At 47.6% G+C, this 26,378-nt stretch overlaps 2 protein-coding genes across 4 annotated transcripts in view; both read right to left on the bottom strand.

Annotated features, from left to right (window-relative positions):
* Nucleotides 1-4,786: 4,786 nt before the first annotated feature.
* On the bottom strand, nt 4,787-16,366 carry LOC144142410 (uncharacterized). 3 transcript variants are annotated; one of them, XM_077673906.1, is made up of 5 exons: nt 16,223-16,366; nt 15,806-15,926; nt 15,631-15,732; nt 12,487-12,610; nt 4,787-6,072 (listed from the first exon to the last, which is right to left on the bottom strand). In XM_077673906.1, exons 2-5 carry the CDS (start codon nt 15,822-15,824, stop codon nt 5,094-5,096), a joined length of 1,224 nt encoding a protein of 407 aa, XP_077530032.1. In that variant the 5' UTR covers nt 15,825-15,926; nt 16,223-16,366; the 3' UTR covers nt 4,787-5,093. The 3 variants fall into 3 exon arrangements, with proteins under 3 accessions (XP_077530032.1, XP_077530031.1, XP_077530030.1); XM_077673905.1 differs by having other exon boundaries at nt 15,806-15,998; nt 16,043-16,351; XM_077673904.1 differs by lacking the exons at nt 15,631-15,732; nt 15,806-15,926; nt 16,223-16,366 and adding an exon at nt 13,770-13,913.
* Nucleotides 16,367-20,364: 3,998 nt separating this feature from the next.
* The window catches only part of LOC144142954 (uncharacterized), a 33,447-nt gene continuing 27,433 nt past the window's right edge, over nt 20,365-26,378 (bottom strand). Inside the window, exon 13 of the mRNA XM_077674782.1 lies at nt 20,365-22,137. Coding sequence (XP_077530908.1) covers nt 21,027-22,137 — 1,111 coding nt within the window. The 3' untranslated portion in view covers nt 20,365-21,026. The remainder of the gene's footprint in view (nt 22,138-26,378) is intronic.

The raw sequence follows: 26,378 nt of genomic DNA, 5'->3' as shown, positions 1-26,378 counted from the left end.
GTGGCGGGAAGCGCCACGCGCCTTGCAGCTCAACCAGCCCCGTCCGCAGCGCCTCTGATGCTGATTGTGGCAGGATGCCCCTAGGGATTGGCCAACCAAAGAATCCATCACGAGATAGGTTCGCGTTCAACCACCGTCGTCATCTTCCCGTAGGGGAACCGCCGAAGAAGAACGAGAAGACAAAGCTGCGAAGAGGAGGGCGTGTACATTGCTCTCAGCCGGTGCACCAATGTCAACAACCTTTACCTCACCAAAGCTGACGGAGACTACCGATTCTACCACAGAGACAACATCGACAAGAACATGATGGACGAGTTTCGGCGCCTCGAGAACCACCGCCTACTCACCGTAACACAACAGCACTTGCGTGCCTTTGCCGCGGTGTGGACCCGGACGCGGAATTCCCTCTGGCGCTAGTAAAAACCAGATCACTCAACATAATGGAACCACACGGAACCGCCACGATGCTTCGCATCCTCATCAGGGTTCCCCACGGGAGGAGGAGGAGGAAATAACTTTATTTAGTCCAAAGAAGAGGCCTATTCAGGCCCGTGGCGCCTTAGACGACGGCCAAGATATCTTGACTCCTGGCGGCGTCTTCGGCCCTTTGGACGGCCCACTGCTGGATGTCAGGGTTTTCGCTGTGTAGCACGGTCTCCCATTGCTCTTTACTAGTTATAATAAATGTGCCTTTGGTATTGCTAAAATCTTTCTTCTGGACACTGGGGCATTCCCATAACATGTGAGTCAAGCTCGCAATTTCGGGGCAGTGCTAAGTGCCTGTAAAGGCCTGGATTAGGATACGTGTTCGTCTGGAGGCGTCTCCACGCGACTTCTTGCTTCTTAGTGAGCGAGGGGTGGGCAGCCGGGTAGGTTCGTCTTTCCCCTTTGTAGTGTTCGAGCAAGTCTCGGTAAGCACAGAGGCGATCCTTGGCGCTGTCCATTGATTGTGAGCCGGGTTGCGGGGGCTCTCCGTGGGTAAAATCTCGAGCAGCCTCGTTGGCCCGTTCATTGCCTTCTAGTGCCGCGTGTGCGGGCGTCCATATCAACGTGGTTGTGGCATTTTGGTTTGTCTCGCGGCGGGAAAGAACCCTTAGCGCCGCGCCGGAAATTCTTCCTCGTGCGAAATTGCGGATCCACGGAAGATGGTGTAATTTTTTTTGCATAAGCTCTATCGGTACAATATGAAGTTGGTGATGCATTCTGGTAGACAAAGGGCAAAAGTTGACACTGAACGAGACAAGAGATGGGACGGGGACGAGCGGTTGTCCTCGTCCAGTGTAACTTTTGCGCGTCGTCTGCAAGTTAGCTGTGCGATTAGGGAAAGTGAGGCAGCTTCACGTTCCTGACGGGAAGTCAGTGGAGCTGAGCTAATGTTTTTTTTTTTATGTTGTGCGAAACCCTATGCACATAAGGAATCACCGTGGTGCAATGCTTGGCCGAATCACGAGGTTTTAATGTCGCAAAGTGATTCGGCTACACTTGTTAGCATTCAAGGCCAACTGCACTCAAATATTTTTTTTATCCCAATGAGTAGTTAATACTCTTAAAATCACTATGGCGAAATCCTAAGCTTCGTAAGCACACAGAACACTAGGTACCATCGTTCAAAGTAGCCCCGTGCAGACGACGTTTGCACCTGGCGGAGAGTCGCCGAAACAAGTTCCGAGCGGCCTGTGACGGAGGTTGGGGAACCTGTTCCGTGGAGCTTGCGCTTCTCCGGTGACTTGCGCGGCGCTCAGCCGGGCGCAGGGACGCGTTCTCCCAGTGTTTTTCTGCTACACCACCGCGCTGTACCGCCGTCGCCATCACATGTATAAAACTAACCGTATATGTAACAATATCCGCGTTTTTTTCCAGTGCAATAAAAGAGACTAGAAGTCTACAAACTATTCACGCGCTTGCGAATGTTCTGGAGTTCGCAAAACATTTATACTTAAAAATAATATTACTACTGAAGAAATAGCGCGACACGCACACTTGATTTACAGTTTTCATTCCTATGGCATCTATCACAGTAAAAAGGATCATTTCATAAATTATTGACCACGTGCACTTCTTCGTCCAGTATTCACAATATTTGGCCTGGGCCAACGCCACCTCCATCCCTTAGACCTGTCCAAAGTTTTGCGACCTAACTAGAGTTGTTGTACACGCGGGTATAAACATTTGTGCGACTTTTGCTTCACTCGCTAAGTGAACCAAAATCAGCCTTGCTCGTGGTAACATACATCCGCACAAATCTCGGCCGTCGTATTCGCGAACGGTGAGAAAGCTAACAAAACTGCATCCTCTCCTAACAAAAAAAATTGATTTTTATTTCAATTCCCAAATGAATTTACTTGTGTGGTGCGCTAGATTTAGTTTACTTGAAAGTAAAATGTTTTCAACAGCACATGTCTCTGGTGAAAGTAGAAGAAAAAGCAGTAGTGGGTAACTTTTTCCGTGTTTTAATACATCTCTTAGCTGTGAAAGCCGGCTTATAGTTTCAGATCCCTTTTATAATTCGGTTCTCGGTGTGCAGCAAGGCGAAAAATACTGGGCTGATATTTGCGAAGCTGGTTGCACGTAATGTATAGCAAAAATAGTGATTGATCTCCGCCCGCGTGCGGTTTATTCCCTTCAAAAAGATAAATGGGTTAGCCGAGAAGCAGGCTAACTAAAGCTGCTTTTCGATATTGTACGAGCAACTAGCTTTATAAATTAGGGCCCGCTTTTTTACTCGCAATGCCAAGGATTGCTGCAACGGCAGTTATTCTGATGGAAAAAAATAACTGTCGTACGGACGACTTTATTTCGATTGATAGCAACGCGATGTCGGAATTGCGCATAACTGCATTATCTTGGGCAAACGTTAGTGGGAGTTCTCTGAAATTAACAGTGCGAAACGCGACGCTACCACGCGCATTTGAAGGCGGCTCTGAGCGGCCGCCGCGTCTAGCGCGGCCGCTTCCGTTCCATCACGTACGTCACGTCCGGCCGCCGGTAATGGCCGCCTTTTCTGTTCAGTTTTGGTTTCGGTAACGCCAATGTCGGGAGCTGTTTGCGTCGCTCGCGTTCATGTTTGAAACGTGGTATTTTGCATTTCGCACTCTTGTTACGTGTACTATTAGGTGGCATTATTTTTACGTTGCCGAAAATTTGAGTGCAGTTGGCCTATAAGTTTGGGAAGTCCACCTCAACCAGCCAAGAAACCTGTGACATGAAAAACTTGCCTCTACTGTATGCCCTTGTGACCGTCCAACTGATGGCCGCCTCAGGCAAGCTTTTGCTATGCCGCCATGGATATGCCCTCTTCAAAAGTTTTGAGTGACAGTAGTAGTAACAGGAGGAAACAATACTGTTAGAATTGTGCCATTTGGTATAGAAGAAAACAGCTGAAACACTTCGAGAAGTTCCATAACGTTGTGAACTTCAACGTTGCCATCAACAGTTGGCGAGATTTCTCTAGCCCAGCTAGGGGCTTCCACACATTGAAGGACATTCACTTGCCACCAATGAATGCTGCAAAAAATAGGGACCACACAATAGGACCCACTTTTCTATTCCAATGTTATTATCTTTCAGTTATGGTTACGTTATGGTGGGCTCCATGTTATTATCTTTCAGTTATGGTTACGTTATGGTGGGCTCCATTATGGCTGCCTGTAAACAGATCATCTCATCTTGTAAATACATTCATCAACCATAGTTCATGTCATCTGCTCTGCCACTACGTAACGTTAGTTACCTGTAGAGCTAACTACGACAAAAAAGTTGGTGTCCCATCGAATCATCGCACAAGGATAACTGCGAGCTTCGGCTATCATTAAATTTGTCTAAGAAATATTCTTTAAGCCTATGCCAAAAAAAATTGAACCTGTATCCTAATGTGCAAAGTCAGCTGCACAGAAGAAGGGAGAAAATAAGACACCAAAATGAACAGGGCAACAAAACAACAGGGGTACAGGAAGTCAGGGCACTCAGGTGAGGAACCGTGTCACACAGAAGCCCACTTTTGCTGGTGGCATATAGCAGCAGTTGGCCCTCGATGCGGTTGGTCACAACAGCGCCAATACTCTGGCTTGGTGAACAACACTCAATGTCATTGTACCATGGTGTCCAGAAGCAACACCATCTACAAGGTTTGCGGTGCCGTTTACAAAATGGCCTCAACAACAAAAAAAAAAAGAAGACCTGAGCTCAAAAGGGCTTTCCCAAAGGGTAGATGCAAGTGTCGTATAAAGATGTTGCCCCCCTTTATTCTGTGAGAACAGGTTGTTCATGCGAGCTCAGCTGAAGAAAACTTTCCTGAACCTGCAGAAGTGCACTGGTCCCCTTAAGCACAAGAAACTGCGAAAACAAAGCCCCAATAGACAACGCAATACAAGGCTAAACAAAGGGGGCCACACATTACCATAGCCCCTTTTCCACAAACACTTTTCCACTTTGCAATTGCCTCGGCACTCGCAATGAGGGCAGCCAGAGAGTAGCTTCTAATACACTGCTCCCACAAAGCCCACATAGTGGTACTTGTCCATGCTAAGCACATGATGTGTGTTGGACGTTCCAAACTCTACCCCACTGATAGCAAAGTAATGCCTCGACTCCAATGTGACTGCGGTTAATAACATCTCTGTTGACACCACTGTTGAGAATCGGGTTTAAACGGAGCAGACGATGCACGCCAGTGTTCTTTGTTTCTGCGGCGTGCGAGCGCGGTGGCACAAGCCATGCCATGTCCATGCCGCTTCGGACATGTCCGGGCTGTTTCCAGTGTTGCCGAGCAAAGAAATTGACAGCTAAACTTTTCAGTGAATACCATCTATTCGAAGTGCACGTGCGATTTGGCCACAACAGTGTTCTGACGTCTTCAATAAAGCCCCAAGTCCAGCGTCATGCCTCATCTTTGCACGCCAGCACACATCTCCCATTCAGCTTGTACAACACCCACAACATGTGAATTCTGTGACCACCTCTGATGAATCACTGACGGGATCAGCTTACGCAGCCGCAGCAAAAATGCGTTTGCTCACTTGTGGGCAGTAGTGGCTGGCTAGGCCCGACACCTGGTCAAAGGTCTTGTGGCAGACAAAGCAAGTGTATGTGTGATCCTAGGCGCTGGTGTGAACGTGCCTCTCGTGATTTGTAAGGCTCCCCTTGTCTAAAAAATGCTTCCCACAGGCACTGCAGCTGTGGACTGGAGCAGGCACTATGTGTTGCCTTATGTGAGCCGACAAATCGCATCTCCGAGCAAACGTCTCCCGACAGTTGGGGCAGATGTAGGCCTTTGCTTTGCCTTCTGCGTGGGCCTTCATGTGGAGAGAAAGCTGATACTTCAGACGAAAGTGCGCTGGACAGACGCTGCAACCAAAAGGTCTCTCGCTAGCGTGGTCTCTTATGTGGTCGACCAAGTCCGCCTTTGTCGACAAACGCTTTTCGCAGACATTGCAGACGAAGGGACTGAGGTCACCAGTGCAAGTTCTTTCGTGAACTTCAAGGCCGCGCTTCTTTGTGAAGCGTTGTTGACAGAAGCGACAGTAGCAGTATTTTTCAATGGTGTGCATCTTTGCATGTTTCACTAGGTCTCTTTTCCGAGAAAAGTGCTTCTCACAGACCGGGCAGCTGTGAGGCAAGGTCTCCCCAGTGTGGAGTTTCCAGTGAGCGACCAAGAGTAGCGTTCTAGAAAAGCGCTTTTGGCATACATTGCACACGTAAGGCTTTGGGTCACCCCTGTGCGTTTTCTCGTGAACGTCAAGGCTCTGCTTGGTTGCGTAGCACCGATGGCAGAAGCGGCAGGGGTAACGTTCTTGTTCACCAGTGTGCATCCTTGCATGTTCAACTAGCTCACTTTCCCGAGAGAAGCACTTCTCACAGACCTTGCAGCGGTGAGGCAGTTCCCTATGAGCGACCAACTGCTGCCTTCTGGGAAAGTGCTCTTGACAGACGTTAAGGGGCTCAGTCTCTTGCACCATGTGTTCTCTTCCGCGACTGCCAAGGCTTGCTTCGTCACCGCTGCTTTGTGAGCCAAAGTGAGAAGCATGGTTGCACTCCTTTCCAGGGCGGATTTCCTCTTGTGCTTGGAGGGAATTCCTGAAGGGGTAGAATGGGATGGAAAGAAAATACAAAATTTTAACAGGCTGTGACACATCACGGAGCACGAGAACAGTGATTACAAAAGTGCTGAGGCAACAACACATCATGAATCAAAAACACTTATTACAAAAGCACTGACCACCAAAATTTGATCATTCTGTCCTCCTGTTCCAATCCTTACATTCTTGTTTCTTGATATAAAGCACCATATCTGTGAAAATGATATAGCTGGGAATCTGCACCACTGATAGACTTGAAATTCCACGATAGGCAATAGGATTTATAAAAAAGAAGAAAGCCATATGCTTCAGCCGCAAAAACACTGCTACTGAAGTTGCTGGTCCTACAGATATTAATATCACGTTCATGTGCAGCACATAATATGGTGAAAGCAGTTTCTGGTGCATCGCTGTAAAATTCTCACATTTGCATTTCTCCAGCAGAAACGAAGTGCTACAGAACTGCAGCTCTTGGTACTCAGTTTTTCACAGTTTTGGCATGAAGACAACTCGAACGACACAGGGCAGAGCTGCTAGGGTGCTAAAAGATTGGTATTTGATGCTTTAAAAGTATCAAAAAAAGGAGATGCCAAGTTCAGACGATTTGTTTCACTCAGTGCGGGAAAGGAACAGAAATAGACGATCTAAAAATAGCTCCGATGTGGATGTATCGTAAATGACATCTAAAAAATGTGAAGTCAGTGATGCAATTTAACAAAATATGAAATGTTTACATACGTTTCTGGTGCTTTAGGCACCATTGGCCACATTCGACATAAAGGTACTGGGTACTGGGCTAGTACAGCAAGTGCCACATGCCCGGCAAAGACCTAGCGCAGCACTTAGTTGAGGATTTTTAGTGTAATTTTTGTTTCTGGCCCATAAAAGACACTCTCATAGTCCAACCATGACCTCACCAGGCTGGTAAAAACATGCAGCAGGAGTTGTTTGTCTGCACCATAATATTGGCATGAGTCCACCTCCAGAAATGTTTATTGTTTGAAGGTTTAAATACTGACACAAAATTTTCGTTACATTTTTTTTCGCAGCTACGGGTGCCTATTAGCCCACTAATCATAGAATGGCACATTAGACGGTCGATCGCAGCATAAACAATCATTTACAGTGGCGTTTATTCGCGTCAGTTTCAGTTTCGACAAAACGAACACCAAGCAGCCACCATGACAGAGGTAGCACCTGACGTCACCATTCATGCCGCACCGCTGCAGGTCTAGACGCGCAAGCTAGCAAGCGCACGCGCTCGCCCAGACTGGCCGAGGTCTTCACCATACCCGCCCGCCCAGGCAGCATGACGCCAGTCCCAAAACCATGACGTGTACACCCGGTGTAGCAGCGCACGCCAACCGCAGCCAGCACGTCGGCCAGCGTGTCGGCAGTTTGGGGCAAGTAGCAGATGATATCATGCTGGCCCGCTCTGGGCTTTCTTGTGCAGGCAGAGATTAAAATGGATTTAAAATATGTTATACTGGACGGCTACTGTTGAAACTTGCTGGGAGATATCTCCTGATAAAAAGGAACAGTTTGTTTACATTGTTATCTCAGCTTTGAAATTTCGTGTCAATATGCCTTCAACGCACTGATGCTACACAGGTGATGAGGCGCACCGCAGTGGAGGGCTCCGGATTAATTTTGACCACCTGGGGATCTTTAACGTGCACAGAAATCTCGAACATACGGGCATTTTCGCTTTTTGCCGCCATCAGAAAAGCGGCCGCCGCGGCCAGGAATTGAACCCACGTCCTTGGGTACAGCAGCACAACACCTTAGCCACTGAGCCACCGCGGTAGGTTTCCGGGTTAAAACCATTCTTTTATGCCCTGCCAGCAAGTCTGTTAACCCTAATCTGGACTTGCCATTCATAAATCACCAGATTACAGGAGTTTAAATAAATTTCGATATCTAACTACATAGAATAGGAAATTGTATGCAGCAATAATTTTTCAAGTGAGTACATTTTAACTATAAACACGGTGCAGCTCAAAACTCCTTCCTAAGGCGTGCCATTTTCTTGCACACAAACCCTAAAGTGCACTACCAACTCTCACATGAGATGCGGTTCTTGACATGTAGCTTTCAGGCATGTTTAGCATTTTACCCGATATACCAAAACACTTCAGAACCCTGAGAATGCCATGGCCACACACAGTGGCATAGGCTTTTTTCAAGGACAAAGAATGCTGTCCTGCAGTACTGGTTACGTAGGAAAGCGTCCTTGATGTACAATTCTAAGGCCCCAAGTTAATCGCTGGTGGATCGCCCAGTCCAGCATCCCGCCTGAGAGCTCTTCAGGAGACCATTACAATCTAAGAATCGAGTCGCTTGTTGATCATCCTTCCAAGTACTAGTTTACATGTTCAGCTAGTCAGTGCAATGGGATGGTGACTTGCGGGGTACGACGCATCTTTTCTTTCCTTCAAGAAAGTTAGCACTATATGGCCTCCCTCTAAGTCGGGGAAGCCATCCCGAAATCCATTTTATTGTGTAAGTGAATTGATCGATTGATTGACAACTCGGGCTGAGTGTCTCATAAGGAGCAGCCGCACAAAGGCGCAAAGAGCTGCTCCCCCTGAAACACTGCGCCCGAGTTTTTTTCTTTCCCCGCACATCGAAGCGACACTCCAACCTAGCAATACATGCATTTGCATGTCAGTAATGCACCGCTTCAAAATGACGACCCTGTTTTAGAGAATTTGGCCCCTTGCGATTTTTAGTATGTGCTGAAATCTCGAACGCACGGGCATTTTTCTTTTTGCCTCCATTTGAAAAGCGAGCGGCCGCTGCGGCCGAGAATCAAACCCACACTCTTGGGCTCAGCAGCCCAAATTGGGCAGAATTGGACACGTTTGAAGCGTTCTGCAAATACATTAGCTCGGTCTTAAAGAGTGTTTGTTCCCTGTTGTGCCCAACAGAAACAGGCTATGTATCTTTTGTCATCTAAGTTTACGCATTCATGTGTCCAGAATTTATTTGTCGGAAAGGTATGCTTTTTTTTTTGCCTAACAATGCCCACACTTATCAAAATCCCTTGCCCGTTTAAAAGATATCAGGTCGCCTGGTATGGGGCTTTGACAAAGAATACCCCATGCTTTGTTCTGGACTTCCAGTGCCCACATGCAGTTCTTGTTCCACCAGGTTCTTCTTGGGTTGGGCGTGACAATAGAGGCCTTTGGAATGCACTATTCAGTGGCGTCAAGAATTAGCGTCACGATGAGTTAAGTCGCTGGTTCCACGCGTAGGTGTGTTATGATTGTGTAGTTTAGTCTAGACGTTTCTTTGAATGTATTCCAGTTTGCTCTGGCTTCTTTGAACTTAAGCAAAAGTGAACTGTGTGGACCATTTTTTTATATATCTTAAAGGGACATTGACGTGAATTCGTCAAGCTCCCGTTTTTGCTTGCACTGCGTAGACTGGCTCAAATTAACACACTTTTCATCGTTCATCCGGCTGATGAGTCAGTAATTATTTTATAAAGCCCGAAAGAAGAAAAACTACCATGCGCGGTTTGCGGCGGTCGCACCAACTAAAGGCTGTGACATCGGGAGGAGGTGCACCGTGATTGGACGATGTCCAAGATTAGCATTCAAGCAAGTTTTGGTTTTGGTTCTGTAAAACAACATGCTTGACATCCGACGTTATCGTTGGATGGGCATTCTCTATATGTCATACTGCGCTTCTGCCATGTTGTCGGCTGTAAAATGCCGACAACATGGCAGAAGATAAGCCTCCCACGCAGCTTGGAATCATAGCAATCACTAGCCGAGGCCTACGCAGTGGATGAATGCCCTCCGCAACACCGCAGACATTCAAATGCCATGCGCTTTTCCCCCATATTTGGAGCTTGCTGCACTCATGCCTGTATCGTAAAAAGTGTGTTCGCACCAGGCCAAGGGTCTGCTGATTCTGGCCTGTGCCCACTGCCCACAAGCAGTCGGTGCTTATGGCAACAGCACGCCAACGAGAACTCGCTAGCGCATCAGTGTCAGTCTGCGCGCTTTCTGTGAGCTCATTTGTGGAGCAGTGAAGGTTACAGCCCAGAAATGGCGAACTTACTGTAAAAAACATCGGCCGAAAACGAAAAAATCAACTTACAAAAAATAAGAATGTACCTTCAGGGATTCGAACTTGCAACTTACAAAATAACATGCCTAGCACTCCAGACCACTCGGTCACGGGCCAGCGCTGCCGGCAATGGAAACATGAGGTACATAATGTATAACCAGTTTACACTTTTTAGTTTTAGCATTTCAAGCAGCTTAGGTGACTTTTTGTTGTACAGCGCTCGTGCAGTAAGCGTCCCCCAAATTTCCACCATATCTCACGTTTAGCAATTGTATTTCTTAGACGGAAAAGCGTTCGCAGATGTGTAGTCATGCTGCTGACTGCTGTGCTTGTTCACCCAGCGCAAAAAAAGTGCTTCCTGCTCCCTAGTTTTACGTGTACGGTAAAAATTTCAGTTGATTTTATTTGCTTAGTACCTATATTGACTTTGCTGACTCTTCTCCCGCCTTCAAGTGGCCTTAGATTTTCCTACTAGCATAATCGGCGGAGAATTGTTAGTCCCGCAGGGGACGATGCTAGACGGGAGTATTGATTCATTAGATGGGCCTCAATAAGTTCCTCAGCGGTATTGTGGATACCCAGTTGTTCTAGTTTGGCTGTGGAAGTGCTGTGAGGTACCTGCAGGGCAACTCGGTAGACTTTACGCAACAGGCGGTTTACTTTGTCAAGTTCTGCACGGGTGGGATTGAGGTACGGGAGGGTGAAGGTGAGGCGACTGATAATGAAAGCTTGAATGAAGCGTAGGCATTCTGCCTCATTGAGGCCCTGATGCCAGGGAGCGATGCGTTGGAGAAGGCCAATGGTTTGAGTGATTTAGTTGAGTGAGGTATTGGGAGTTCGTGCGATTTTGTTGAATTGAGAGCCCTAGCACCTTTATCCGGGGCACCGTAGGAATTTGGCTCTGGTCGAGAGTTATAGTAATGGTAGGAGGGCTCAGGGGTTTACCGCGAGGCGGAGGGAGAATTAGTAGCTCGGATTTTGCTGTGGAACACGTGAGCCCTGCTTGAGCCGCGGCAGCGAGGACTACGTTTGCACCGGTTTGAAGTCTTTCTTCAATTTGGGCATCGCTTCCTCCAGAAGTCCAAAGGGTAATGTCGTCTGCGTACAAACTGTGTCAAAGGTAGGGTATTTGAGAAAGCTGTTGTGGGAGTTGGAGGAGGGCTACGTTGAAGAGCAACGGTGACACCACTGCTCCTTGAGGGGTTCCTATGGATGACATTTTTATTGGTGCGGAGACGACATCTCCCAGGTGAAGCTCCGCGGTACGGTTGGTTAAAAAGGAACGGATGTAATTATAGGTCCGGTGGCCTACTTTCAGTGATTCAAGATTGCTCAAGATTGCTGCATGGGAGACTTGGTCGAAAGCTTTTTGAAGATCAAGAGCTAGAACGGCGGCTGTGTCCATTCGGGAGGGAGGGGCAATGATGTCATGAAGGAGTTGTAGGTGGACATCTTGGACTGATAGCCCAGAGCGGAAGCCAAGCATGGTAGGGGGATAGGCGTTGGAGTCGTCCCGGTATTGAGTAAGGCAGGCGTGAATAATATGCTCAAGGACTTTGCCTACACAGGAAGTGAGAGATATAGGTTGGACATGTTCGAGTGCAAGGGGTTTGCCAGGTTTAGGTATGAAGGATATTTTAGCATGTTTCCATTCAAGAGGGAGAGTGCCGGTAATCCAGAAGTGATTATAGTATTTGGTGAGAGTGGCTATAGAGGTATCATCGAGGTTTCGTAGAAGTTTATTGGTTACGCCGTCCGGGCCGGGAGCTGTGTTGGTGTGGATCTTGAGGAGCGCCGCGCGTACCTCAGCTTGTGTGATTTCTCGATCTAAGATCACAAGCTAACATTGGCTGACCAATTTTTTGGATGCCCTATTTTTCGGTCCTGCCTGAATATCAGGACTCTGCCACGGCACCGGCACACACTCCACAGAGTCAATGTATAACACTGACCAAAATTTCGGATGCTCGAAAACCCTCTCGTTTCACTTTCCGAATTTTTTATTTCGATCACGGGTCAAGAGCTACCATAAAATCAAAGAACATCGCTGCCAATTTGTTTTTCTGCCGCCTCAAACCCGTGCCGTCCCATATCGCCAGCTGATTTCACATACTGCCTCGATAAGCAGGCACCACTCACTGCACCGTCCAGCAAGCACCACGGAGGAAAGGAGTCAGTCATAGCACTTCCCTATTTTCTGGCATTATTCTCGACCACATTACTAATTCACAGAGCACTAATTCATGGACTTTTCACACCGTTACTTGTCCACTTGTTAACGCTGCTCGAATCTAATGAGCAATGACATGGCAAGCATAACAACGTTACTCACTTCGTGGTGCGAACTGGCCGCATAGCTGCATCCTGCTGGTTACTGTGCCTGTCTGCGCTTCTCTTCTGATGGAAAGACTTGTGAGGCCTCTGGTGAAAGACACCAGCCTCGAGGACATCAACACCTGCACCAAGAAAAAAATGAAAATGCTTTTTACAAACTGTTCATGCACCAACAAGAGGGGAACAGGTTAGAAAAAGGACAACCACAGTGCTTGTGGTTGTCCTTTTTTCGTCTTTTGCATCGTTTGTTTTGCGCTGTTCCCCTTTCATTAACCATGAGCCAACTCACCCAAGCCTAAACCTTATCAAGTATCATACGAGCCGCATCAGAGAAACACCAAAAAGGTTAGCATCACACAAGCTGAAGACAAGATGCCCCGGAATAGCATTATAGCTCTTACATTAGGTTAGGTCAGGTCAGGTCTGGTCAGGATGGGTTAGATCGGGTTCGGTTTGGTTAGGCTTAATTACGTTACAAAAGGCATCTCGCAACAAACTTCTCAGAATGGCGAAATGGCCTGGATGGCCTGGTCTAGTTGCCAAAGAAAAAGACATTGCTGAAGAAAGAAAAAAGATGGACGTGGTGCCTTATGTTCACCACATGTCGCATGGTTTGAAAAATGTTGCTGCGAGGTATGGAGTCAACGTTAATTTTTCGTCCCCATTTTCATTAGCCTCCTGAAGCATGTCTGCACTGAACTTTGTGCAGTGGCCTGCATAAAAATAAACAAGCCCTCATTTCTACACAATGGCAGATTTACTATCAATTGTTCATTACGACGAAAATGCTATGTAAAATCGAGCGCTATTGGAAGGCTATTGTGCGAGCGGTGACCAAGAACATCAGCAGCGCCATGGCTTTTACTGCATAATGCAGCATCACGCTCCGCCCCGTGTTGCACATGCATTACTATTTAGCGGTGTCGGCGCTGCCGCCGTCAGGGTCTAAAACGGCAAGCCGTTGATAGCAGTGTTATTGTTTCCAAGGCAGCGGGCCACCATTTGTGGCAACAAACATGCAGTACCAGGCTGAATCTTGCCCCTTCATGACAAGTTTGGTGCAAGCGATCAAAACACCTCCGTTATCGACAAGGTATCCCATTAAACTCCAAACGACAAATTGCGCGTGACGCTGCTGCGCCGGCGGTGCAACAAAAATCAACGGTAAATCATCCATTGCAAGTCAGGGAAAAAGAACCGGTCCTTCGTTTGTTTGCACACTGCTATGCGTAAAGGCGGCCATGAAATTAGATCCCCACCGACCTGCAGTGGCACACGTACAAGAAACGCAAAATGCAAGTAAAATGTACGAATCCTTCAGCTGTGGAAACGCCATCAACACAGGCTGTCGATGGGCTTGGCACCCAGTTGTGGCACCAACTCCAGTTGATGTCCACACAACGAAACACATCACGGCCGTCATCGCAACCGGGCCCAGTTTGCCTTGGCTTGGCTCGGATTGCGTCCCGAAAAAAGGTGCACCGCGATGTCGCTTTCAATGGTAAACCTCAAGTGGTTAGTTTCGTTTCTGAAACTCGGCGTACACCCTTGGGCACAGGTTGGGAGCAGACTCGCCAAATTTTGAGGAAATTTAGCAGGATGTAGCAGCCAGGGCACTTTGGCGCAGCGGTAGCATCGCCAATAAAAAAAGAGATCTTGAAGCACAATTTCAGTGTGAACAAGATGGTAGCCTACACTTCTACGAATTTAAACTGCTCCCTGAATTGTGATTTCAAACTGTTCATATAAAAGCCTGCTTGTGGCTTGTAACTATTGCACAATTAGCCGCCAGGAAAGTACAATGAACCTTTTTACAGTAGCGATCTGCGCATGCGCGAGCTGCCCATCCGCCATTCTGTCAGGTAAATCAAAGGAAATATAAACACCTGGCACATTCCCACCTTGCTCTTGGAGAGGAGCTACTAAATTTCCAGAAGGGTTTGCTGACGGGCCAGTTGGTACATTGTTACACTAAGAAAAACAGCGCAAACAACAGGACAAAGAAAGGGATGACAAAACCACAGTGGTTTTGTCATCCCTTTCTTCGTCCTGTCATTTGTGCTGTTTTTCTGTGGTTTTGTCATCGGGTGTGTATAAAAGGTGCATCGCTGAAAATTAGTTACACTAAGAAAAACAGCGCAAACAACAGGACGAAGAAAGGGATGACAAAACCACAGAAAAAGTCCTGTCGTTTGTGCTGTTTTTCTTAGTGTAACTAATTTTCAGCGATGCACCTTTTATACACACCCGCTTTTTCAACAGTTCGCAGAGGGTTCTTGCATACAGACATAGAAAAAAAAGCTTGCAAAGGAAAGAAGAGGCTGTCCAAGCAGCGAGCACGCGACTACAAGTGTGAGAGCCACAAAGTAAAAAAAGTAAAGAAAATGGCCCTCCATCCAATGCCGGTTAGTCTCGAAAATGTGCACCTGTGTCCGTGGGTTTCATGTAAAAGGAACGAGTGGTGTGAGGTGGGGGGGAAGTGATTGGGCAATGAGAATGTTTTGTGCACAAGGTTTGTTGACAGTGAGCTCTTTCCTGCCCTGGCTGCTTAGTTGGCTGTGGCAGCCGCTGGGAGGTCAGGTAATGAGAAAGAATCCATTAAAACCAATACTTTTGCACGACGGCGGCAATTCAAACACATTCAAAAATGGATCAATGGCAATAACGGTGTCATGTTAAGTGCTCTTTGGGAAAAATCAGCAAGAGCACAGAATATCATAACAGGGTACGCGTGTAAGCACTCCAACGATGACATACCCTGACCCTCCTGAGAGTAGGGACCATTCCCCACCATTATTTTTCTCATTGCAGGTGTCACGATCTCACTTACTAGAAGGGGGGACGGCGTGCTGCTCGAAAAGCCACAAGTAGAATTGAAAGTGAACTTTGCTCCTGAAAGCCCACATCAGTCATATAAGTCTAATGGACAACCACACAAGGTATCGGCCGAGATGATTATTGGTTGGTTGATTGAAACTCATAAACTGGTAGACAGCTTGAAATTACCCGCTATGTAAATTCTTGGCCAATCCCCCATCGTTATGTGCCGAGTCCGTAGGAATGCCCTCCCCTCTCCCCCCCCCTCCCTCCCCGTACACCACGAAGGCACGAAATAGGGCCGTAAAATGGCGTATGCATTCACCTGGAAACGCGGCCTCCGTTTGGCAACTCGCGCTGTGCACGGTCGTCGGATCCGTCTGCGTTCCATGTGCGCACCGGAGCCGACTTGTACAGCACTGCGCTTCTGCAAAAGAAAGCAAAGCGGACGGTGCTACAACGCAACCAAATGACCCCAACAGCCGGCGAGGGGGCTGCACCTTTGTCCACTGTCGACATCGCAGTGGACTGTGTTGCTCCGCTCCGGGATAGCACGGCCGTCACGGCAGCAGGCCGTGGCTGTCGGTCCTTCTGTGACTTCGCAGCCGATCTAGGTTGTTACTGCGCGCAACACAGGTGCATACTTATCACACGCGAAACAGCAAGTGCCCCGTACAATCCGGGTTAACCATCCTATTTCCGGTAAGGCCACGACTTTCGTAACTGCAACTAAATACTTCACCGACTTCACTACGACAGCCACTACCACGTTCGGCCACTTCTCTTAAGGCGGCAGAAATCGGGCTCAAATAGACGCCCCCGCTTCGGTGACGGAGATTTTTGATGCCTTGATGTCGCAATTGCAGTGCGCAACACAATCAGAGGGAAGCGTAACACACAACAACCACAAAGCGCACTTTTTTGACGGCGGATACGCTTCGGCTGGCGTTCGCTGCAACTAGCCCGCAAACAACTGCGACGTCCGAAAGTGTGTGACCAGCAACTCGGCGCCGAACAACGCAACTTTCGTTCGGAAGCGTGTCGACCGCGACTTCGTCAGGAATCCTTCAGTCCACACGAGAACAGTTGCTTACACATCAAACACACATCCCCGTTCCTTTTTTCTTTATATAAAACTATAAAACAAAGAAAAATTATACTACAGTGTTTGCGGACTGTTATCGCTAACTGGCCAATACCAGCAAAGTGAAAACACGATTGTGCTAATGGTAAATTCTAAGCTAATACATAAACAGGCGCAAGAATCAAGCTAGACAATGTCTTGTTACATTTATTAGGCGTAAAAATGATTGAATAGTTTGCGACTGAAAACGGCGAGACATTTTTTGCGTAAACAGCGCAGGTTTCGTAAGTGAAGAAAATACTTTAAAATGCTGCTGCTTTCAATTATATTTATGGTGTCCCGTGTACATTGCTAAAAATTTTTACTACTTGTTTGGGTAAATGCCCTTCATCCCATTCTTCGAAGACGAAAATCAGCCACTTGATCCTCCACCTAGGCAGTAATCTCAATTCGAATTAACGACTGATGTTTGGCCGATCCCCTGATTGGGTATGCGCCAATATAGTGAAGGAACAACAACAACAATGATCCTCCATGACTTGATCCAACACCACCCAGTCTAAGTGGTGTTGCTTGATCTGACACCTCCTCTGATTTCACTTTCATCTCCTGTCCACTGTTTTTACCTCGTAGCCATGGCCAACCTTCACCAGAGCCATAGTTCCTTTTCGTGAGTTCTCATGGCGGGAAACTGTGATCATCCGACGGATTCAGACGGGAACACTGCTCACACCGTTTTTACTCCACCGTTTTCATCGCCGTGGGGCTGCTCGCAGTGTCCCGAGCACCTGCAGCCTTGCCATACCAGAACAGACCTACAACATCTAGTGTGGGACTGCCCCCGCTACAGTATTCCTCAGTACCGTGCCCTCACCAAAGTGCGACATGAACCAGCTGGCCCACGTCTCTCCAGTCCTGGTCCTGTCCGCCACCAAAAGCTCCTGCTGGGTACGCTACTAGCTTGTGGCGCACCCCGCTGCTTTTTCTGTTGGACCCTGCAGCACCAGTCGTTGGCGACCGGCTTTGTGGCAATGCGCAGGACAGTATGGTGGCTATGACTCCAGGTGACCATAGTGTTGTGTCCAGGCCGCTGACGCAGTGAATGGCGGCATTATCCTTTCCCACTTCCTTCCCTACCAATCCCCTACCGACCCATCTGTCCATAGCAGCACTCAATCACAACAAAATGGAATAAACGTGTCTTCGATCAATCAATCCGCTGTTTTACGAACCGTTTATACATCGTCTGGGCCGCGCCGTGACTGAAAGTCTGGGTGAGCCGGCTTCTTGCTTGCCATTCACGGGATGACTCCTCTGTCTTCTCCCAACTTACTTTCTTCCACGATGGTCCATTCTTCGCTCTTGACTCTAGCGAAATGGCAGTGGTGTGATCCACATTGCAGAGTCAGGCTCAGGCACAAGCGAATGCATGCCAATCCCGACTAGCCTCGCAGCCAGAGTCCACAAAAAATTAGCTCTATGCCAAACGGTTCAGTGCGACCTCACATGCTGGTATGACGTTTTTTTGCGTGTTGCCCATGAATCGACGTTCATAATAGTTTGATCGCTTACAACTAAGCAGGCTCGCGGTGCTGGTTCATTCTGGGACACCTGACAAAGAAGAGGTTCACAAGGCGGCCCAATAATTGCCCAGACCCCTTTCTCCAAGCGTCTCCATATAGAGCTTCTGCCCCGACAAGTTCAAAGAGGAAAAGAACAACCTCGAACACGACTACAAGGAAGCCATTGCCCAAGAACGTGCTGAATGACATGCAGCGGTTCGAATTTGGACTATACTTGAAGAGGATGACCCTATCCCATCCAGTTATGGATAGCAACAGTCACACTTAGACGTATTCAGATGGACACTGCCACGACGCCGCACATCATGGACCGCTTTCAACTGCACCTGGGCGATGGTATCTGCAAGCTATGTGGATAACCGGGCAACCAACAAGTCGCCGACCTCAACAGCTTGCTATAGAACAGTCCTGCCTTGCACGACCAGAGAACCAGGCTCTACTGCCACATTGTAGTCGGGCCAAAAACGCTGCAGGAGTAGAGTCTGTCAGCACAGGAAGAAGACTGGGTTCCGACCCTATTATCTTCTAAATTCGAGAAGCCAGCATTTAATCCAGCCAATCAGCCCCTCTTTCCTCCCACTGCTCCGTCCTCCCAACCAGCAATGACCGAGATCCATGCTCGCGTATTGTAATTAAAGTTTTAAAAAATGCACGTCACAAAAACAAGCCTTAACACGCTTCACCAAAGGCATACCAGTGCCCACAGAATAAACAAAAGAAGAGACTTGCCAAAGTCAGCGGAGATCTCCCAATTGTTAATGTGGTGGTGAAGGTACAGATGGGTTCACCACAACGCACGTGAAAGTGCTTCACTGGAATGCCACCCTCTTGGTGCTTCTTGTGCCAAACTATATCGGCATCGCCCCTTACTTTTCTGCACCCTTTAATTCCGAAGACTTAATCAACACCTCAGATAACATTACGGTTCATGATTTTCGTTCATTTCAATTGGCTGAGGTTCAAGGTAGGGCTGATGCTTAATGTGCATGGAACTTCTCCATGTGTGAAAAGTGTCGAAAATAAATTACTGAAAACAATCATCCCAGAATTGTAACATTTGGACTAGAAGAATAGAAAGAGAAGCATCTAGTAAAGTTTTTATATGGCTGTGGAATTCCTTAAAGGAGCGGAGCCATGAAGACAAAATACAAATTTGTGTTATTCGAAAGATTTCTTGTTTTTAGTGCCCCCAGCGCTTGTCTGAATGCAGACGATGCTTTATTCACAAAGAAATTAATTATTTAAAATTACTTCATTACTTACTTAAAATTTTGATTCTCCCGCTAAATCGTGCGTTTTCGTTGTCTGCAATGACATCACGGTAACCGACTGCTCTTCTATGGTCCCTAGAAAGATATTTCTAGGGACCATAGCTCTGAAGCCGATTGGGAGGCCTTGTTTGCCGTTAGTGAACCTAGATTGCGCCACCATACCGTAGCAAGCCGTTTTCTGCCCTTGGCACGGAGCAATAATTTCTTTCTCCGTGGCCTTTGGTTTGTTTTTGACCGTATTTAAACCTGGCTTGTTTTTGTTCACGGAGAAAATAATCATTTCGTGAAACATAGTGCTCGCTCGACAAATATGGTCACGTATGACACCGTTCCTTGCATCAATCGGCAAGTGTAGTCCGAGACAACCCCAAAGCCCCGCAGTCCTGTGCAGCTAAACCAAGCATAGTGCGTGTATTACCAAAGCAGTATGAATCGGCACTTCTGTTTATGTGTGCTTTCGTAACTTCCACTGTTTGTCCCACTATTCTTATGGCTTTGAAAAGAATGTGCCCGAATTTAAGCGCAAATGGCTCGTTTGGCAAGCTTATAAGCTCTGCCTAATTTGCGTTTGCTTTTGCCGCCCTCCGCCAATCCCAGAGCTGTCACATGTGACATCATAGGTTCTGCTACGGGAATTGAGCTAGTGGGTTGCATGGCCATTCCCTTTTTTCCTAATTATGTAGCTCATTTGAGCGAAGTTTACCTTAAAAGTGGTGTCAATATGATTCTAACGAGGCAATCTTTTGAATGAACCAAACTTGTGTTTTCTTTTCATGGCTCCTTTAACGCTGCCTTTAACCGCGGACGAGATTTGTCCGCAGCCCAGCTTTGGGGCATCAACACGCTGAGAGGTGTTGGCACAAAACCTGGGACAGTATTAAGGGAGTAGGAACACGCTATTAAGTTTTAATATTTTGAAAGGGAAGAAGGCATATTGTGCCTGTAGGGGGAGATACAGCGGCCTCAAAAGATTGTTCCACATCATCTAATTACCCAACATTGAGTGCTTCAGCACCCTTGAAATGTTGTTGAACTTGGGGGTGAAATATCGTGCATAAAAACTGTCAAAGCTGCTGCCAAAACATTGAACCAGCTGCTTTCGATGAACCAATATGATTCAGTCGGGTGTGCACAAGTTTACTCCCAAGGGAGAGAAAATAAGTTACAGGATCGCAAACGACAGGGGTAAGAAACAGAGCAGAATATCAGCATGCTGAAATGCGAGCGGTGTCACATGGAACCACACACTTGCTGGAGGCACATGGCCGAGCTTGTCATCCCACCCGGACTCCCACTCCGGGTTGGCTGAATGAAGGTCAATGTCGTCGTTGCACAATGTCCACATGCAACACTTCGCGGCACCTTTCATGGAACGGCTGCACATTTTCAGCCAGAGGAGGGACCTGAGCTCCAAGGGGCATTCCCGGATGTGCACACGCAAGTTCTGTATAGAGCTGCTACCTCCCTGTATTCAGTGAGCACAGTTCGTTTATTTGGGTTTGAACAAGACTGACCCTCATAAGCTCAAACAAAACTCAAATAAGCTCAAACACAAAGTCTCTGCCAACAGCACAATACAAGGCTCAGTAGCTTCATTCTGGAAGCCGCCAGCAGAAGCCTGGACAGAGGCCTCTGAACTTCCCAATGCTCTCTACAATCCCTTCCACTCTACTGCACACATTTCATTAAAATAATCTCTTTCTCGACAGAGGTCCCCAAGTCAAGCCCAAGCTCTAGCTTTGCTCAGTCAACACCCACTGTGCAGGAATTACTTCATGATCCCCTATGGCAAGACACCAGGGGTACAGGTTTGAGCAGCCAATGCTCGAATGCCACGGCTCACTTGTGGGCAGTAGTGGCTGGCTAGGCCTGACACCTGGTCAAAGGTCTTGTGGCAGATAATGCACGCATAGGCGCGACCCTCGGCCCCGCCAGGCAAATTCTTCTTGTCATCTGCAGAACTCTTTTTGTTTGGAAAAAGCTTCCCAATGTCCTCGATCAAGTGGCCGCCTTTAACAGGCACTGCGTGTTGCTTTCTATGAGCAAAGAAATCGCATCTCCAGGCAAAGGTCTCCTGACAGGTGGTGCAAGTGTAGCTCCTCGCTCTGCCTTCTGCATGAGTCTTCATGTGGCAAGAAAGCTGGCACTTCTGACTGAAGCATGCGGAACAGATGCTGCACCCGAAGGATCTCTTGCCAGTGCCAGTGTGGTCCTGCATGTGGTCAACCAAGTGCTTCTTCGTCGACAAATGTTTTTGGCAGATCTTGCAGACGAACGGATTCAGGTCACCAGTGTGAGTTCTCTCGTGAATGTACAGGCGGTGCTTTTTTGTGAAGCGTTGCTGACAGAAGCGGCAGTAGTAGTATTCTGCAATGGTGTGCACGCTTGCATGTTCAACTAGTTCCCCTTCCCGAGAGGAGCGCTTCTCACAGATTGTGCAGCTGTGAGGCAAGGTCTCCCCAGTGTGCAGTTTCAGGTGGGCAATCAAGAGTAGCGTTTCAGAAAAGCGCTTTTGGCATACATTGCACACGTAAGGCTTTGGGTCACCCCTGTGCGTTTTCTCGTGAACATCAAGGCTCTGCATGGTTGTGTAGCACTGATGGCAACGTTCTTCTTCACCAGTGTGCATCCTTGCATGTTCAACTAGTTCACTTTCCCGAGAGAAGCACTTGTCACAGACCTTGCAGCTGTGAGGCATTTCCCTATGAGCGACCAACTGCTGCCTTCTGGGAAAGCGCTCTCGACAGACGTTAAGGGGCTCAGTCTCTTGCTCCATGTGTTCTATTCCGCGACTGCCAAGGCTTGCTTCATCACCGTTGCTTTGTGAGCCAAAGTGAGAAGCGTGGTTGCACTCCTTTTCAGGGCGGATTTCCTCTTGTGCTTGGAGGGAATTCCTGAAGCGGTAGAATGGGGTGGAAAGAAAATACAAAATTTTAACAGGCTGTGACACATCACGGAGCACAAGAACAGTGATTACAAAAGTGCTGAACCCCAAATTTTGATAGTTTTGTATTACTGTTCCCAATGCCTACACTCTTGCTTCTTCATATAAAGCAGCAGATCAAAATACCTTACAAAGAACTTTAGTTTCTGTTTTGACTACTCTGAGCCAAAAAAGCACAGATGGTAAATGATTTATGATGAGTGATTCACTAAAACTAGGTCCTAAGTTAACGTGAATTTTAACAGAATCTGACATTGACACAGTATACAACAAACATCTACCGCAACTCAACCAAAATGCAGTGACATCTATCAAGATGTTGCAAGTTATTTCTATACACCTTGTATGGATATTTCGTAACTGACAATTACTTTTCATTGGCTCATCAAGCCCCAAAAAAAGCACCTTGTGAGCAAAACATACTGTTCAGCTCTGTTAAAGCAATTCCCATACAATGGTACTGTAAATACACACACACGCATTGAACTCAATAACCTTTCTGGTGTGAGTTTTCTAAAAGAAGCAATAATTTTCTAGAACTTATCTGGTATGAGAACTTTGCCATGATTATTTGTTCCAGCTGGAACAGATACATTTTCAGAATAGGCTTTTCAAGCTAGTTTTCATTAAGAAGCCTTCAAAGTATTTCATTTGGGAATCACTTATTGAAAGAATAAACTGCAAATACTGTTGGCCTTTAAACTCGGGCAGTACGCAACTACAAACATGTACGAGCAGTAATACGTGTTGCTGGGCGAGTTGGTTCATACTGCAGAAAGAAGATTTAGCGTAGCGAAAGACACGGACGGTGATATGTCCCGTCCTTTTCACCGTCCGTGTCTGTCACTGCGCTAAATCTTTTTTCTTTTTTATGTACGAGCAGTACAGGCACTTAGCATCATGACCTTCTATCCACTGCAGGACATACTTCTCCCATAAAAGGGCAACCACACTGAGCAGTTTTAGCAAGCGATGCAAAAAGTGCAACTCAATGGGTACAGAACTTCAGTAGTGTGGCGGCAGCAACAATACACTGCTGCCAGACCCTTCTCTCATCGTTGCTTGCTTCTGAACAGCCAAAAGTCGACAGTGCCAACAGCATCGTGCTCCTTCTCAACATATGCGAGCATGCGACTGACCAGCACTGGACTAATGAAGCAGCAGAAGGCCTCCACAGCCTGCAAGTGCAAACAGTGCGGCGAGCTTGTTTTAAGAGCTGGGATGTTTATGCCTCTCTACAATGTTGTACGGCTAAGCCCATGTTATCATTACAGAGGAATTAGAATTTATAAGGGCACATTTTAAAATGCCTGTGCGCTTCCTGCCCCAGATACGCACCAGGTGTCCCTTGCAACATTCCTAGCCCTTTTGCTGTCACTGACGTACCGATACCTTTTCGCATTTCCCCTCTGCAGTGTCACTGACATACGTACTGGTACCTTCTCCATTGTGCGTTCAAAAATTTGCGCCATAGCGCAAAGCCTGTACTGTTCGCACCATCTGTCAAATCCCTCTGGTAGCTCGTATTTTCCCTTGCTAGCTCTCTGCGACAGTGTATTTAAGAGTACGGAGCGACCGCTCCCACCCTTTGTTGCTGAGGGGCTTGATCGCTTTGCGTGCTGTACTCTGTCGGGATGAGTGACCATGCGGCATGCATGCGATTACGGGTGCAAGGGTCGTTGTGCCATCCGTAACGGGTTACTAGGTTTTCTTTATTCTGTTCCCGCGTCTGCTACGGCACGCCAGGTTAGCCCAGCGCACCGTTTACTCTTCACTAGACCGAAACATGACTCAATTGCAGCTTTCACTCGCTCATTTCTGTGCGTTGTGCGGGCTGCTAAAAGTGCTCCCTTTTGAATGGCTGACTGCGCGGGGCCTTCGACTGCGAACAGGAGCGATGGTTCTTCAATTCTGATGTGAATACGAGACAGGCTCAGATTCGCATTCTGAGAGTTTCTCATTTGAGAAAGGGGTGCGAGTTCCGCAGCGCCACATTCTGATGTTGAAGCGGTGGGGTCATCGTTTCGGAAGTGTGCATGGCAAGCTGAAACTATCTCGCAGAAAGGCGATTTCTCATCCTTGCTTTTTCTGTTCGACGTGTTACATTCTGGACGCTATCACAGTCAAATAGATCACTATGTTTCGTCCCTCATATTTCGTAAATTAAGCCGATACTGGGAATGCGTCATGGCCAAAAACACCCGACAGTGAAAGGGTTGGCTGAGCAGACAGAACACGACAGTGTGCCGGCTACACATCAAGACACGCAGATCAGCAGAAACCGAAAAACGGCCTCCTAGCAACACCTAGCAGAGCCATTTACCTCAACAACAGCTGTGCTTGTTTCAGACAGTGAACCTCAGGATTAGGAATATACTGGATAAAAATGGAACACTACAGCCTCACCCAAGACTCAGTGTTCAATGAGAAAAAGAGTAGTAAGTGTCCCTTTTATGTCGCTGTTACAAAAGCCACATCGCGACAGTGCAATGCTCGTGTAATGGCACCAGCTGATACATGCAGGCCACCAAGTGACATCGCCCAGCGAGTACTAGGAAATGCCATCCGTCTCCACATCCTTACCTACATTTTTCCTTATTATCTTTCGCCCTTCAGTTGGATTCATCCTAAACTCCTCATACGTGTTAGTTGGCCATCTCCTGATTGATGCAAGGTTGCACATTCTCTATAGCCCTTTCATACAATCAGCAAGTGTAGAGGCTGTGTGGTTGGGGTACAACATTCTAATTTAATCCCCTTTCGATACATTCACACAAAAGTGTGTCAACTTTCTCAGCGTTTGAAGTTAGCCTCTGACAATTTGGTGCTATACTCGGTTACAACTCAAGAACAGCACCACCTCATGTAGTGTATCACTCCGCCAAAGCCCCGGACCCGTGACGTTAGTGCGCGCGCGTTTTGAAAGGGGTTTGCTATGAATGCGTGATATCGTCTGCGTTGTCTCACGCAGTTTGTTTGTCGTCACTGGAGTCGTTTATAAGCATATTAAGTCCAAAACATCACGGGAACGGCTCACGCCATGTTCAAAATATTCCCAGTAACGCCCTACTTGCGCCGCGCGGAGAAACATCCGGCTACGGTGATAAGGCACAGCGGCAACTTCCGGTGCCGTTCTTAAGTTGTCACCGAGTATAGTAGCTTTTACATTTTTTTTAGCTATTCTGAACTACATCTGCTGTCATGATACTAATGGACCTCTCCCTGTATGTAAACAACGTGACGTCACGAAGCGCACGTGCGCGACGGGTGGCGCCTGCTCGCGGCGGCGAAGTGCGGTGGCGGTTGGCAGAACGCGCCTGCTCTGACGGCCCGGCCTGGCCGCGCGGCGCCCGAAAGGAACGATGCGCCGTTGGTTCGGGCCGTCACTGGCCGCCCACATTGCAGGTGGGGGTCTAGCTATCCTAGCTGTGGCCGTCGCACCTCCATGTAGCTGTCCGCATCTACAACCTCCGCAACAGTTTCGTTTAGCGTACGGTCAACTGAAGGGCGACGCTTTCGGATAATCTGTGCGCGACAGCCTAAACGAGTCATTCTGAAGGTTGGTGCTGTTGCGACGCATTCCAAGAATGTTTTTTTAAAGATTGTTTGTGTTCGGACACATGTCAAGGAAAGCTAATTCATTGTTGATTTCGAGGTCTGCTTAAGCTAAGCGCGGTGCCTCAGGCAGCGTACGTATACGCTCCCTGTTCTTGGTCTCTTTGTGTCGCCCGGAGACAGTGGCGTACACACGATTTCATGTCGAGGGGAAAAAGGAAAGGTAAAGCATGAAAGGATTAAAAAGTAAAATAAGCAGCAACGAAACAAAAATATGAAGAGCAACAGCCAAAAATTATTCCAATAAAATATTGCGATGATGTCGTTCTCTACGTAATTGACCGATTGTTTTGTTACCTTTTTAAGTGCGAATGCACTTTATAAGCGACCCCAAACCATCCACCGCCGGCGGCGTTGGCGTCCGCACTGCTCCTCTATATTTGAAAAAGAAACAGCATCCGGCGCCAGGTTTCGATCCGAGGACTTTGCGGCCGCAGCGCGACGCTCTACCGACCAAGCCACGGACGCGACGGTGATATCAGTGTTAGACGCGCCTTATATCTTTAACGCATTCAAACTACGTCGTCAGCGGCGTGCGTTGGCGACTCAGCGGCGTTATAGCGGCTTGATAACTGC

Source organism: Haemaphysalis longicornis, unplaced genomic scaffold (genome assembly GCF_048455015.1).
Source record: "Haemaphysalis longicornis isolate Haplotype H1 unplaced genomic scaffold, Haemaphysalis longicornis Haplotype H1 scaffold_6, whole genome shotgun sequence".
Classification (NCBI taxonomy): Eukaryota; Metazoa; Arthropoda; class Arachnida; order Ixodida; family Ixodidae; genus Haemaphysalis; species Haemaphysalis longicornis.
The sequence above is the reverse complement of the archived record's forward strand: the minus strand, read 5'-3'. Positions and strand labels throughout refer to the sequence as shown.